General features: G+C 43.7%; 2 protein-coding genes across 3 annotated transcripts in view; both read left to right on the top strand.

Annotated features, from left to right (window-relative positions):
- Positions 1-12,980, top strand: part of LOC102202985 (myosin-9-like) — a 30,135-nt gene extending 17,155 nt beyond the window's left edge. For both annotated transcript variants that reach the window (XM_005738044.1, XM_005738043.1), the window contains 29 exons: positions 169-342; positions 425-598; positions 706-820; positions 1,898-2,085; positions 2,460-2,581; positions 2,694-2,763; positions 2,848-3,008; positions 3,125-3,233; positions 3,357-3,488; positions 3,835-4,041; positions 4,135-4,272; positions 4,390-4,513; positions 4,637-4,808; positions 4,923-5,135; positions 5,237-5,381; positions 5,461-5,667; positions 5,835-5,939; positions 6,392-6,544; positions 6,687-6,935; positions 7,031-7,243; positions 7,339-7,551; positions 7,938-8,099; positions 8,190-8,318; positions 8,413-8,501; positions 8,601-8,724; positions 8,837-9,045; positions 9,233-9,341; positions 9,613-9,785; positions 11,361-12,980. In XM_005738044.1, the coding sequence (XP_005738101.1) occupies positions 169-342; positions 425-598; positions 706-820; positions 1,898-2,085; positions 2,460-2,581; positions 2,694-2,763; positions 2,848-3,008; positions 3,125-3,233; positions 3,357-3,488; positions 3,835-4,041; positions 4,135-4,272; positions 4,390-4,513; positions 4,637-4,808; positions 4,923-5,135; positions 5,237-5,381; positions 5,461-5,667; positions 5,835-5,939; positions 6,392-6,544; positions 6,687-6,935; positions 7,031-7,243; positions 7,339-7,551; positions 7,938-8,099; positions 8,190-8,318; positions 8,413-8,501; positions 8,601-8,724; positions 8,837-9,045; positions 9,233-9,341; positions 9,613-9,785; positions 11,361-11,478 (4,497 nt within the window). In that variant the 3' untranslated portion in view covers positions 11,479-12,980. The remainder of the gene's footprint in view (positions 1-168; positions 343-424; positions 599-705; positions 821-1,897; positions 2,086-2,459; positions 2,582-2,693; positions 2,764-2,847; positions 3,009-3,124; positions 3,234-3,356; positions 3,489-3,834; positions 4,042-4,134; positions 4,273-4,389; positions 4,514-4,636; positions 4,809-4,922; positions 5,136-5,236; positions 5,382-5,460; positions 5,668-5,834; positions 5,940-6,391; positions 6,545-6,686; positions 6,936-7,030; positions 7,244-7,338; positions 7,552-7,937; positions 8,100-8,189; positions 8,319-8,412; positions 8,502-8,600; positions 8,725-8,836; positions 9,046-9,232; positions 9,342-9,612; positions 9,786-11,360) is intronic.
- Positions 12,981-13,151: 171 nt separating this feature from the next.
- Positions 13,152-13,536, top strand: part of LOC102202700 (solute carrier family 25 member 38-A-like) — a 7,670-nt gene continuing 7,285 nt past the window's right edge. The window contains exon 1 of the mRNA XM_005738042.1: positions 13,152-13,207. The gene's annotated coding sequence lies outside the window, so the exon portion shown is untranslated. The remainder of the gene's footprint in view (positions 13,208-13,536) is intronic.

Here is a 13,536-nt window from a genome sequence, read left to right as displayed (position 1 = left end):
TACCTCTCCGTCAAGCACCACACTCGCTGCAGATAATTGTATAATTAACGTATATTAATTGTATATCAGCTATGTGATAGCTGAGCACTCATGTTCATGGCCGTCTGTTGTAACAGCATGCAGCCCCACGAGATTTCTTAAGCATTTTCTTTCCCTCCATGTCTCCAGCTGAACTCATTTGAGCAGCTGTGCATCAACTACACCAACGAGAAGCTGCAGCAGCTCTTCAACCACACCATGTTCATCCTGGAGCAAGAGGAGTACCAGAGGGAGGGCATCGAGTGGAGTTTCATTGACTTTGGCCTCGACCTGCAGCCCTGTATCGAACTCATTGAGAAGCCAGTGAGTTTTCTGATCTGCTGTAACTATGTTGGTCCTCTGAGCGTCTTTGTTGGTTTGACTCATGTGCTCTCGTCTGTCCCAGGCCAGCCCCCCGGGTATCCTGGCTTTGCTGGATGAGGAGTGCTGGTTCCCTAAGGCCACAGACAAGAGCTTTGTGGAGAAGGTGCTCCAGGAGCAGGGAACACATCCCAAATTCTTCAAGCCCAAGAAACTGAAGGATGAAGCAGATTTCTGCATTATCCATTATGCTGGCAAGGTAAACATCGCTTAGTTCATTATGCTGTTTACATCAACATATTTCTATCATTTAAAAAAACAAACAAACCAAAAACTTGACACTTCCTGTCTGGTGTCACTCTACAGGTAGACTACAAGGCAGGCGAATGGCTGCTGAAGAACATGGATCCCTTGAATGACAATGTGGCTTCACTGCTCAACCAGTCCACAGACAAGTTTGTGTCTGAGCTCTGGAAGGATGGTGAGTCGAGGCAGATGCCTTGTTTTTGCCTTTAACCCAGGAATCGCTGCCCCTCTAAGATATGGGAATATAATCATGTTGCTTCATAGTGCTTTTTTTCTCTCTTACTGTCTGGTGTGTGGACCTTTTGTTTTTTACCTCTTTTAAATTATTTTTTTCCTCAAATCCCGTTGGTGGTTTTCCTTCCATTCCTTCCCCTGTGTGGCCCCACTTTTTCTCATTTTTGTCTTTTACTGCATCTCAGAGGTACATAATTGTCAGAGAGCCTATTTTTATCAGCGTTTTCCTATTCTGCACTCAGATCCAGGTGAAAAAAGGTTTCTTTCATTTCTTTAGTATTTCTTCCTCCTTTTGGTCCTGCTCTTTCTCAAAAATGTTTTCATCCCCTCGTTCTCCCAGCTTTATCAACCAAAAGTGTATTTTGTGTTGCTCTAAAATCAGCTGTGTGTGCAGTAGCAAAATCTTCTGGTGGTCTTGCCACTTGTTGCTCTGTCATTGAACTCTCCTTTTCTCCCTCTGTGTGATAGTGTTGTTTGGGGACTCCTGGTGTTGGTCATGGGTACTGCAGCAATGGGTATATCCTGCATGGGTTTGGTGTTTTTTAATGTCACCACAAAAGTACATGCCCACTGCAACCGCCAATGTTTGTCACCTTCTCAGGCACATACATATTTAAATCAGTCATCACACACATTTTCAAAAGCAACAAGCTGTCAGTTTCAGTAATGAACTCCCTCCACTCACTGCACTTTATACATGTTTTGTTCTTTAAATTTTGGGTGTGTTCTTTCCACACTTCACTGGCCTTGTGCGACTCCCTCTGTCAGCCTCCTTCCTGATTTGTTCCCCTCTCCACATGCACTTTTGTGTGTGATTGTGTGGCGTTTCACTGGTGCTGGTTTTGTGAACTACCTCTTCTCTCTCCTGGTGTGTTTACCAAGAGGAGGTGGAGAGACAATGCTCATATTCATTCTCCTTTTTGATGTGCATTTGATTTGAGTTTGCCTGGTGAAATATTCAAATCATGCTGACTTTGTACATAATGTCTTCTCCTTTCTGTTTTCCCCCCTCGTTCAGTGGACAGCATAGTGGGTCTAGATAAGGTGACTGGCATGTCTGAGATGCATGGCGCTTTCAAGACTCGTAAAGGGATGTTCCGCACGGTGGGCCAGCTGTACAAGGAGCAGCTGTCCAAACTGATGGCCACACTGAGGAACACAAACCCCAACTTTGTTCGCTGCATCATCCCTAACCACGAGAAGAAGGTACTACAGAAACGTGGGCATCTGACTGGATGTTGCCACTGCAACTGAAACTCTGAAAATGCTTAGCAGATGGGGTTGTTCAATTGTAAAGTTTGTCAGTTACGTCTGCACTAGAATACACCACTGAGCACATTTTATTTTGAGTCAGGAACCCAGGAGTTGTTGCACTCTGACCAGGTTTACCTGTCATCGGTTTTTGTTTTTGTTTTTTTTTTTTGTTAAAGCTGTCACAGATCGACTCGGCCCAATTCTCATATTTTCATTTGCAGCTGAAACACCAACAGGGGCTCAAATGTCTTTCCTCTTGGGAAAGGAAGAGATGTTAATATGCAGAATAGAGCATACTCTTAATCAGCAAATCTTCCTCTTCTCAGGCTGGTAAACTGGACCCCCACCTGGTTCTGGATCAGCTGAGGTGTAATGGTGTGCTTGAGGGGATCCGTATCTGCAGACAGGGCTTCCCCAACCGCATCGTCTTCCAGGAGTTCAGACAGAGGTAAGACTATAAATGTTCCCACTGGGTTGTTTTTTTTTTTTTTTGTTTTTTTTTTCACATTTTAATTTATTTAAAAACAACCCAATATGCTCTTCACCTGCGTTTCCCTCAGGTATGAAATCCTTACCCCCAATGCTATTCCCAAGGGCTTCATGGATGGAAAGCAGGCCTGTGTGCTCATGGTAAGTAGGCTTTAAACTTCTAATCACACCCTTATAATGCCTGCTTCCTCTGCCGGAGTGACTGATCATTCCCTTTCTTCACAGATCAAAAGCCTGGAGCTGGATCCCAACCTCTACCGCATTGGCCAGAGCAAAGTTTTCTTCCGAGCAGGAGTCCTGGCTCACCTGGAGGAGGAAAGGGACATGAAGATCACGGACATCATAATCAGCTTCCAGGCCTGGTGCAGAGGCTATGTGGCCCGCAAGTAAGAACATTTTTGTCATTATATAGATTACACATATAAAGTGTAATTCTTGTCTTTAAGTGTGTTACTTTACACTTCTAGAGAATATGAGTTGTGACTCTGCTGTTTGCTTGTAGGGCTTTTGCTAAGAGGCAGCAGCAGCTGACTGCAATGAGGGTGATCCAGAGGAACTGCGCTGCTTATCTTAAACTCAGGAACTGGCAGTGGTGGAGGCTCTTCACCAAGGTGAGCCTCGGCGTCCTCTCTGCAACTTCATAGCACTCGTTCTGTTTTGTTTTTTTTCTCTTTAATTTTCCTCCTTGTTTTGGCTTTTCTTACTCTTCACATCTCCCATTTGTTTGTCCTCAGGTGAAGCCTCTGCTCCAAGTCAGCAGGCAGGAGGAGGAGATGCAGGCCAAGGATGAAGAGCTGAATAAGGTGAAAGAGAAGCATTTTCATGCTGAGCAGCAGATCCGGGAAATGGTGGACAAACACCAGCAGGTAAACTTTGAACATTCGTCCACTTTCTGGCACTGTTGCAGGGCTTCTATCAGTGACCCTGGTTTATTTCTTTAGCTATAATTTACACATGTTGTCAAAGCATCTCATGTGGGGAAAGTCATGCCAGAAAATAACTGCTCAGCTAGTCGACTTGAAACTGAACTTATTCAGGTGGACAGCAATAAACTGGATCAGATAAACTCACAGAAAGAGAGAGTTTTGGTCTATTAGAGGATTTAAATATAGGCGGTGAATTCAGTGATGAGGGATAACATCGCTCTGAATTTTTTAGGTGACATTTTTTTCTGAACTTGTCTCTTAAACACCTATTTCCCGTTGCTTGTAGCTGAATGCTGAGAAGATGGCCCTGCAGGAGCAGCTTCAGGCAGAAACAGAACTCTGTGCCGAAGCTGAGGAAATGAGAGCCCGTCTTGCTGCCAAGAAGCAGGAGCTGGAAGAGATCCTCCACGACCTGGAGGCCCGAGTGGAGGAGGAGGAGGAGCGTGCCTCTCACCTGGCAACGGAGAAGAAAAAGATGCAGCAAAATATTTCTGTAAGCAGGAAAACAAAACATGGTAATTTAAATCTTAATATGGAGGGCGTATTGCCATGTTAAATCTCCAACTCGTCATTTATCTGCACACAGGACTTGGAGCAGCAGCTGGATGAGGAGGAAGCAGCCAGACAGAAGCTCCAGCTAGAGAAGGTCACCATGGAAGCAAAGATGAAGAAGATAGAAGAGGATGTTATGGTGTTAGATGACCACAACAACAAACTAATGAAGGTCAGGATGGATGAATTGGAAACGATAGCTGTGTAAATCAAGCACAGTAGGAATTTGTTCTGAAGATAATATACTAAACTAATAGTTTCATATTGTTCACCATTGTTGTGAGCACAGGAGAAGAAGCTGCTGGAGGAGAGGATCTCTGAGGCCACCACCAACCTGGCAGAGGAGGAGGAGAAATCCAAGAGCTTGCAGAAACTCAAGACCAAACATGAGGCTATGATCACAGACTTGGAGGGTGAGAAGAAAACCCAAAAGTAGCAGAGAGCATCATGCAACTTGTGTGTAATACAGCATCTTTTTTCCCCCCCATCCCTGTAATTAAATTTTTTTTCTTTTTCTTTTTTCTTCTTTTTGCCAGACCGTCTGCGCAGGGAGGAGAAGCAGCGTCAGGAGCTGGAGAAGAACCGACGCAAGATGGAGAGTGACTTTACTGAGACAAGCGATCAGATTTCTGAGCTGCAGGCCCAGATTGCTGAGCTCCGTGCCCAGTTGGCTAAGAAGGAAGAAGAGCTCCAGGCAGCTCTGGCCAGGTCTGTGTAAACACTTAAGATGTTTGCCCTGCAGATTAAAAAATATTAATTTGAACAGTGTATTTAGGAATTCTTCACTAATTATTTTTTTCCTGACTTCTTCCTCCCTTTAAGGATTGAGGAAGAGGCTGCACAGAAGAACCTGGCCCAGAAAAAGATCCGTGAGTTGGAAGCTCAGCTCTCCGAGCTCCAAGAGGACTTGGAGCTGGAGAAGCAGGCCCGCGCCAAGGCAGAAAAACACCGCAGGGATCTGGGAGAAGAGCTGGAGGCCCTCAAGACTGAGCTAGAGGACACTCTGGACTCCACTGCCGCTCAGCAAGAGCTCAGGTACAGACTTTAGTATAGGAGCAAGTATAACAGCTAAACCTCAACACATCTGGTTGGGTGGTGTTTAGACAAGTCGACTAATCTCTCCTCTTCCTCCATAGGAGCAAACGTGAGACCGAGGTGGCCCAGCTTAAAAAGACTCTTGATGACGAAAGCAAACTTCACGAACAGCAGCTTGCTGACCTGAGACAGAAACACAGTCAGGCCTTTGACGAGCTCAATGAGCAGCTGGAGCAGGCTAAGAGGGTAATTTTTCAGAGCTGGTATTCAGATTCAGTTTTTCTCATTTGTCAGTTTCCTTTACAGTTTGACTGTCCGTCTACAGAACAAAGCATCTGTGGAGAAGAACAAACAGGCCCTGGAGTCTGAGAGGAATGAGCTGTCCATCGAGCTGCAGACTCTGATGCAGGGTAAAGGAGAGTCAGAACATCGCAGGAAGAAGGCCGAAGCCCAGGTCCAGGAGCTGCAGCTCAAACACTCAGAGAGCGAGCGCCAGAGGCTGGAGCTGGCTGAGAAACTCTCAAAAGTGCAGGTACAAATCTTAGAAGGCGCTAAGAACAGATATAGTGATTCCTTCTGAGAGCTGTCAGAATGATCGCAGTTGCATTTTTATAGAAGGCCAGGGATTAACTATTCAGTGTTGAGTGATGGTGTGTCCTTGTCAGTGGTTCATGTTTTTGTTTTTTCTTTTGTCCACAGGCTGAACTGGAGAATGTTAACAGCGTGCTGAGTGAGGTGGAGGGCAAGTCCATTAAGGCAGCCAAAGACTGCTCTACTGTAGAATCCCAGCTGCAGGACGTTCAGGTACACTGCCACACAGATGTTAAGCATGCATAACAAATACAGTGTTTAATACTTTTGTTGTTAGTTTCTTTTATAATAATCACTCTTGAGCAAACTGGCATAGACTAAACCTGAAGACATCTTCTGCAAAGTTAAAGTTTGTTAGTTTCTACTTAATATGTACAGTCTTAAGACATGTAGGGAAAGTACAATGAATACAAGTCTTTATTTTAAAGAGATAAAAAGCCCCAGACTATAACAATGAAGTATTTGTCTTCTTTGAAGTTTTTAAGTTGAACTGTAGCAGACGGACTAAATCATGTTGTTTAAAAGTCTTAACAAAAGAAGAGTGTATGAAGAGCTTTTTAGTGCAACCTTTAGCAGAAATATTTAAAAATGAAAGTATTGGCTGTTATAAACATCTGACTCTGTGACAACATTGCTGTAACTCTGCTTGTCCGTCATTTCAACAGGAATTACTGCAGGAAGAGACGCGCCAGAAATTATCAGTCAACACACGGCTGCGCCAGCTCGAGGATGAACAGAACAACCTGAAAGAACAGCTGGAGGAGGAGGAAGAAGCCAAGAGGAACGTAGAGAGGCAGCTCCAAACAGTGCAGGCTCAGGTAAAACATCGACTTCTTCACATTGCAGGACGCAAACCTGCTGCAAAGAATACCTGCATTTAGTTTTCTGTGGGAGCTCACAGTCGTTTGAATCGCAAATCCATCACACAGCTGACATGACTTTATCCCTACCCCCCCTCAGCTTGCTGAATTGAAGAAGAAGGCGGAGCAGGATGCTGGCTCTCTGGAAAGTGCTGAGGAGGGAAAGAAGAAGTTTCAGCGGGACCTGGAGGGAGTGAACCAGCGCCTGGAGGAGAAATGTGCCGCTTACGAGAAGTTGGATAAAACAAAGACGCGTCTCCAGCAAGAGTTGGATGACCTGCAAGTTGACCAGGACCACCTCCGACAGATCGTGTCCAACCTCGAGAAGAAGCAGAAGAAGTTTGACCAGGTAGGCCAAGTATACACAAGATAAGAGAGCCATTAAAATGTCTTGTGGAAGGAAAAGCAAAATAAAAACACTGCTGCATGTTGATTTTTCTGTAGATGCTGGCAGAGGAGAAGAATATCTCTGGTCGCTATGCAGAGGAGCGTGACAGAGCTGAAGCTGAAGCCAGAGAAAAGGAGACCCGGACACTGGCTTTAACCCGGGAGCTGGAAGCCCTGAGAGAGGTGAAAGAAGAGCTGGACCGCAACAACAAGCTGCTGCGGGCTGAAATGGAGGACCTCGTATCCTCCAAGGATGATGTTGGCAAGAACGTAAGTCAAGAAACATTTCTTTTTCTCTGTAGAGGTATGTTCTGCTCCAGTGCTGTCTATCCTTCGGTTTTCATCATAAATGTTCTTATATGCAGGTCCACGAGTTGGAGAAGGCCAAACGTGCGATGGAGCAGCAGCTGGAGGAGATGAAGACTCAGCTGGAGGAACTGGAGGATGAGCTGCAGGCCACAGAGGACGCCAAGCTGCGCCTGGAGGTCAACATGCAGGCCATGAAGGCCCAGTATGAGAGAGACCTGGCAGGACGCGATGAGATGGGAGAGGAGAAGAAGAGGGCACTGGTTAAACAGGTACAAATATTCATCCATCCAACATTTAGCTGCTACATATAGGTACAGCATTGTTGAAAACAGGCGTGTTCTGATTCTCATGACTAAAGTGAGTGCGTTTTAGACCAACAATCTGGCAGTTTGGGAATAGGAGGGGGTAAATAGGAGGCGGCTGTTGCTAATTCATAACAAAATGCATTTTTTAGTTGTTCCGGGAGGAAAAAGTACTTACAACCTTAAAAACGTTCTGATTAGGTCTCAATGCTAGCTGGTTGAACTTCAGGAAGAACCAGAATGAGCACCCGGTAGAATAAAGTCAGAAATGAGTTGAAGTTGGGCTTAAAAGTTATCAGTGGAGAGGAACGTGTAGTTTTTCTTGGCTTTGATCAAATCGACGTGCCTTTCAGGTGAGAGAGATGGAGATGGAGCTGGAGGATGAAAGGAAGCAGCGTTCTGCTGCCGTGGCTGGACGCAAGAAGCTGGAGCTGGACCTGAAGGAGCTTGAGGCAGCCATCGACATGGCGAACAAGAACCGTGACGAGGCCCTGAAACAGTTGAAGAAACTTCAGGTGAGTGTTGCCTTTTTATATCTGATCTTTGAATAGGAAACATGGGGTTTGGTCTCAGCTTTTTGACTCTTCTCGTGTTTTTGTCTTCAGGCCCAGATGAAAGATCTCATCCGGGAGCTGGACGACACTCGCTTGTCCAGAGATGAGATTCTCACCCAGAGCAAGGAGACTGAGAAGAAGCTAAAGGGCATGGAGGCTGACATGCTCCAGATGCAGGAGGTTGGCATACACTCACTCATTCACCTCTGTGTTCTGTGCCCCTGCTCTGTGATCTACTTTAACTCACTGCATTTTCTTGTTTATTGCTATGCAGGAGCTGGCGGCTGCAGAGCGAGTAAAGAGGCAGGCCCAGCAGGAGAGAGACGAGCTGCAGGATGAGATCAATAACCAAGCCGCCAAGAAGTAAGACTTCAGTCATCAGTAAAATGAGCAGACCAGAAGTGTTCAGTATCTCTACTTGTGCCATATTTAATCTCTGCTCTCCCTCCTTCCTCTTTTTAGCGCTCAGGTTGCAGAGGAGAGGAGGCGACTGGAGGCTCGTATTGCTCAGCTGGAGGAAGAGCTGGAGGAGGAGCAGTGCAACACTGAGCTGGTCAACGACAGGCTGAAGAAGGCAATGCTTCAGGTTTGTATACACATGCAAACATTTTTAGACTCTGATTTGAAGTTCAGATGACTAAAGATGCTTAAACATTTAATATGTAGAATGGAAATAACTGATTAATTTTTACATTCAGACTGACCAGATGAACGTGGAGCTGACTGCAGAGCGCAGCACCTCTCAGCGTGTCGAGGGGGCTCGTTCCCAGCTCGACCGTCAGAACAAGGAGCTGAAACTGAAGCTGCAGGAGCTCGAGGGAACGGTCAAGTCAAAGTACAAGGCCAACATGGCCGCCCTGGAGGCTAAGATTGGTCAGCTGGAGGAACAGCTGGATATAGAAACCAGGTAAAAGCCACTGAAGCGGAACCACACGGACACAATTGTTATTTCAGACTTGCTTCCAGCTAAGCCAGCTTTCTTCTGATTGGCTATCTCTTGTAAATAGGTTAGATCCACAGATTAGTGGGACCTGCGATGATCATATTAGAAAAAAAAAAGTGTCTTTTGTCTGACTGTTATGTTTGTGGCTCAGGGAGAGGCAGACTGCCACCAAACTTGTGAGACGCAGCGAGAAGAAACTAAAAGAAGTCATCCTGCAGGTGGACGACGAGAGGCGCAACACCGAGCAGTACAAGGACCAGGTGAGAGTTTCTTTACAGTAAACTCTGTCTCCCTGTTGTGGCTTTTCTGAGTATTTACAATGATGACTATGAATATCTGTGCATTATGCAACAAGTCAAATATTTAAATGAATTGAAAATAATGTAATGCTCCAAATCGAAATCAGATCTATTTTGACATTAGCTTTGTAGCCTTCATCAAAGGGAGACGTTTTTGTGCTTCTAACTTTATCTGGGCTCAAGCAAAAGTTTTTAATTATTTTATTTATTTATATTTTCTCTTCTCCTTCAGGTCGACAAGTTGAACTCTCGCATGAAGCAGCTCAAGCGTCAGCTGGAGGAGGCTGAGGAGGAGGCTCAGAGAGCCAACGCCAGCCGAAGAAAACTTCAGAGGGAGCTGGAGGATGCCACAGAGTCTGCTGATGCCATGAACCGTGAAGTCAACAGCCTCAAGAGCAAGCTCAGGTGAGAAAAGCACCTGTAACACAGCAGAGGCTTTCATTATTATCAGAATACTTTATTGATCCCTGGGGGAAATGTTTTTTTTTTTTTGTTTTGTTTTTTTAACAGTGCTCCATTATAAACCAACATTAACAAGACAGACAATACGCTAACTAAGAATATAGATATATACTCATCTTGAGCTAGCTGTAGCAGTCCTGCACAGATCAGCTGAAAGTGCAGGAAGCAGGCAAACTGCCTACCTGCCCTCCCCCCAGCTGCCCTCTTCTGCTTGTGCCAGCCATTTGGATTTGACATAGTAGACAGGATATTGACGGTTACACGCTCATGCAATAAACATGAGGATATATCACAAGACACGATGAGATATCTGCTAACTCTACTCAGGGCCTTTTAGCAGTTGTGGCAGTTTGTCTTGAAACGACTATAATCTCCACATTTCGCTTTACTTTGCATGATAGTGTTTTGACTTGAACCTCAATTATTCAATTCAATTTCTTTATTGTCCCACAAGGGGAAATTAGTTTAGCAGCAGGAGGATAAGAACAAACAGAACAATACTATAAAACAATAATAACAATAATAATGATAGAAAAGGACAATTATTTGCCATTAAGGAGACAAGACGCAGTAGGGATAAAAGAGACCTGGAGTCTTTTAGTCCTCCTCGGAGGTACTCTAAAACGGTGGCCGGAAGGCAACAACTCAAACTCACTGTGAAGTGGATGGTTCACACAATTAATAATAGAATGAGCCTTTCTAAGCACATTTCTATTGTAAATGGCCAAAAGTCCATCTTGCCAGCGCCCTGAAATTTTGCTAGCAGTTTTTACCAGAAGTCCCAACAATTCTTATTCTTCACCGTCAGGTTACCAAACCAGGCAGCGATACAAAAAGACATCACAGATTCGATAAAACTTCTATAAAACAAGGACAACATCTCAGATGAGACGTTAAAAGATCTCATTTTCCTTAAAAAGAACAGTCTTTGAACTTTTTTAGTAGTGGCATCAGCATGAGATTCAAAACACAGTTTATGGTCAAGTACTAGATATTTATAACTCTCAACGATCCCAATATCGGCAGTTTTAATGATAGTGGGTGATGAGCTATAAGAGGACTTCCTAAAATCAATAATCATGTCTTTAGTTTTTGACACGTTAAGTGAGAGGAAGGACTCATCACACCAATTCACAAAATCATCTACAACCTGTCCATGGCCTGACTCGTCCCCCACACGATCACTGTGTCGTCAGCAAACTTCAGGATGTGTCTGTTTGTGAAATTGCTGCGACACTCATTTGTGTACAGAATGAACAGAAGGGGAGAGAGGCAACAACCCTGGGGTGATCCAGTAGAGGAGGAGAGCACATCAGAAAAGACATGATTTACCCTCACACATTAGGGTAAATCATGTCTTTTTGCAAATGGTCAATTAGGGACCATTTGCAAAATAAGCCTTAATATATTTGTTTTTTTTTCTTTGCACTTTAGTTCGAAAAACACATTACTTATGTCTTCTTTGTTTTTTTTGTTTGTTTTTTTTCTCATTTATAAATTCCTTTCTCTCTCTTTCAGGCGTGGTGACCTCCCCTTCACCACACGCCGCACCATTCCTCGCAGCAGTGGTGGCGGCGGTGATAGTGAGGAGGAGAGCGAGGTGAAGAGTGAAACCCCCGAGCCCAAGCCTGAATGAACTGCGCCTCTCGACTCGTTTAAAAATTACACCATAAATAGACCCAAAAACACACATGAGCACACATTACTGTAACTCCCAAAACGGAGACGCAAACATACAAATGTTGTCCAGATTAGCCACAGGGATGCAGATTAACATCTGATCTCGCTCTTTCTCTCTCGCAGTGACGATCTATGCATTCTCAATGCAGACACACACACCAGACGCCATTAAACTGGGACAATCACCATACTGACAAACACACTTTTGTTTTTTGGGGGGGGCAAATTTCTCTGTTGCTTAATTTTTCATTCTCTTGGAAAAATGAAAATATTTTTATAACGAAACATTCCACGTTAATAGTCCCTTTAGGATCTATTTTTCTAACTGAAGAAAAAGAAGTATAGATAAATGAAGACAGATTACTGGAAGGGGACCAAAGTAATATCTCAATCTATAGAATAGTTTGGGTTTTCTTTTTTTCTTTTTTTGTATGCAGACATTTTTATAACGGTTAAGAAAGGAAGTGCTTCGTGTTTGTTATGCTCTTGCCTTGGTCTATAAAGGTGGTTTATATGCTGAAATGTATTCTAGCAATTTAGCTGCAGTTAGCACTCGTGACTATGCTTTTTGGGCTTGATCATTTTGTTACACAGATTTCATGTGGAAACATTAAATTTGAAGGCTTTCAAGCAACAAATTGGCAACTTGTGAATCTATTGAAGGTATTTGATTGCGACTGTGCTGAAATTTCCTGATTTTTAGCACTGCATTTGGGTTGTGTTGGGGAGGGGGGGCATTTTAGCCTAGATATTATCATAAACCACTGCATTTGAGTGTTTCATTGACACGAAAAGCTTGAAAGTTTTGAATACACAGTGTACATCCCAATTTAGTATGTGTGCGCACACAGCCAACACACACTAAAGGCCTTAAATGCAGCAGAAATCTCCTGGGCAGGGTCATTTATTTTTCTGTTTATCCCCATCAGTGTTTTGTTTATTTGCTAATGTTCAGGGTAACGTTTAAATGGGGTGGTGGGGTAGTCTCTTTACTCACAGCACACACTGTATTCTCAGGGTACAGCTTGTTGACAGAAGTTGCTGATTTTTATCACAAACCAAAGGCACATTCATGTGATACGGATTGTAATTTATCACTTGTATGCTAAAGTCTGACTGGCCTTTAAGATGTCATATACGCCAGGTTCTGAGTAGATGTATCAGATAAACGAGCAGTCTGTGTCTAAATGATGGAGAAACCCCAACAAGCTGTGCCCGAGGTAGCTTTTGGCTCACACTGCTGGAAAGTGAGAGGAATGTGTCGTAACTTAAGACTTACGGCTCACAGTTTAAACAATCACATCTTTCGCACTTAAAGGAAATCCAAAAGAGGGGGGGAGGAGAAAAAATAAACTGCATCTCGATTATTGTCATGTTTTTCTGTCTGCACCTCTGGAATGGAAATCATGTTGTGAAATGTTGGAATTATTACGATTAAAGATGCTTTCTAAACTGCCACGTGTTGTCTGTCTGCGTTTTTCTTTTTTTTTTCTTTTTTTTTCCCCCCTAATGCTTACTCTTTTGTTTACATCAGAGTTCACACTGAAAGAACAAGGGTTAAGTTTGAAGGTCAGAACCAGACAGCTCAGTGGTGGATCACATTTGTTATTTATAAAGTGTTGCGTCCCCACCAGCAGACGGCAGCCAGGGTTTTCCATCATGCTCGTGAGGAGGAGGAAAAGCAGGTCAGAACCGGTTTAACTGAGTAAGAGTAAACGTGGATGAAAGACATCATTTTATTTCTAGTTTAGACACTAATAGACGGTAACTTAAAAGGAGAGAAGGGGTATGTGTAAATTAGAGTCCTAAACAGTTGACTGTGAAAATGCTACAAGTACTACTGTTGGCTAAATGACTGCTAGTTGTGCTTTTGTGTATTTCACTTTTTTTATTATACTATCTATCCTACAATTGACTTGGTTCTAATTTAGGGGGGAAATTACCTCACTCATTTTTGTTTTAAATTTATTTGGTATAGTTTCATTTCAATAAAAACTCAAAACATGTTTCGTTC

The sequence above is a fragment of the Pundamilia nyererei genome, unplaced genomic scaffold (genome assembly GCF_000239375.1).
Source record: "Pundamilia nyererei isolate P.nyererei 1_Seehausen unplaced genomic scaffold, PunNye1.0 scaffold00081, whole genome shotgun sequence".
Classification (NCBI taxonomy): domain Eukaryota; kingdom Metazoa; phylum Chordata; class Actinopteri; order Cichliformes; family Cichlidae; genus Pundamilia; species Pundamilia nyererei.
This window is presented reverse-complemented; position numbering and strand designations above follow the sequence as displayed.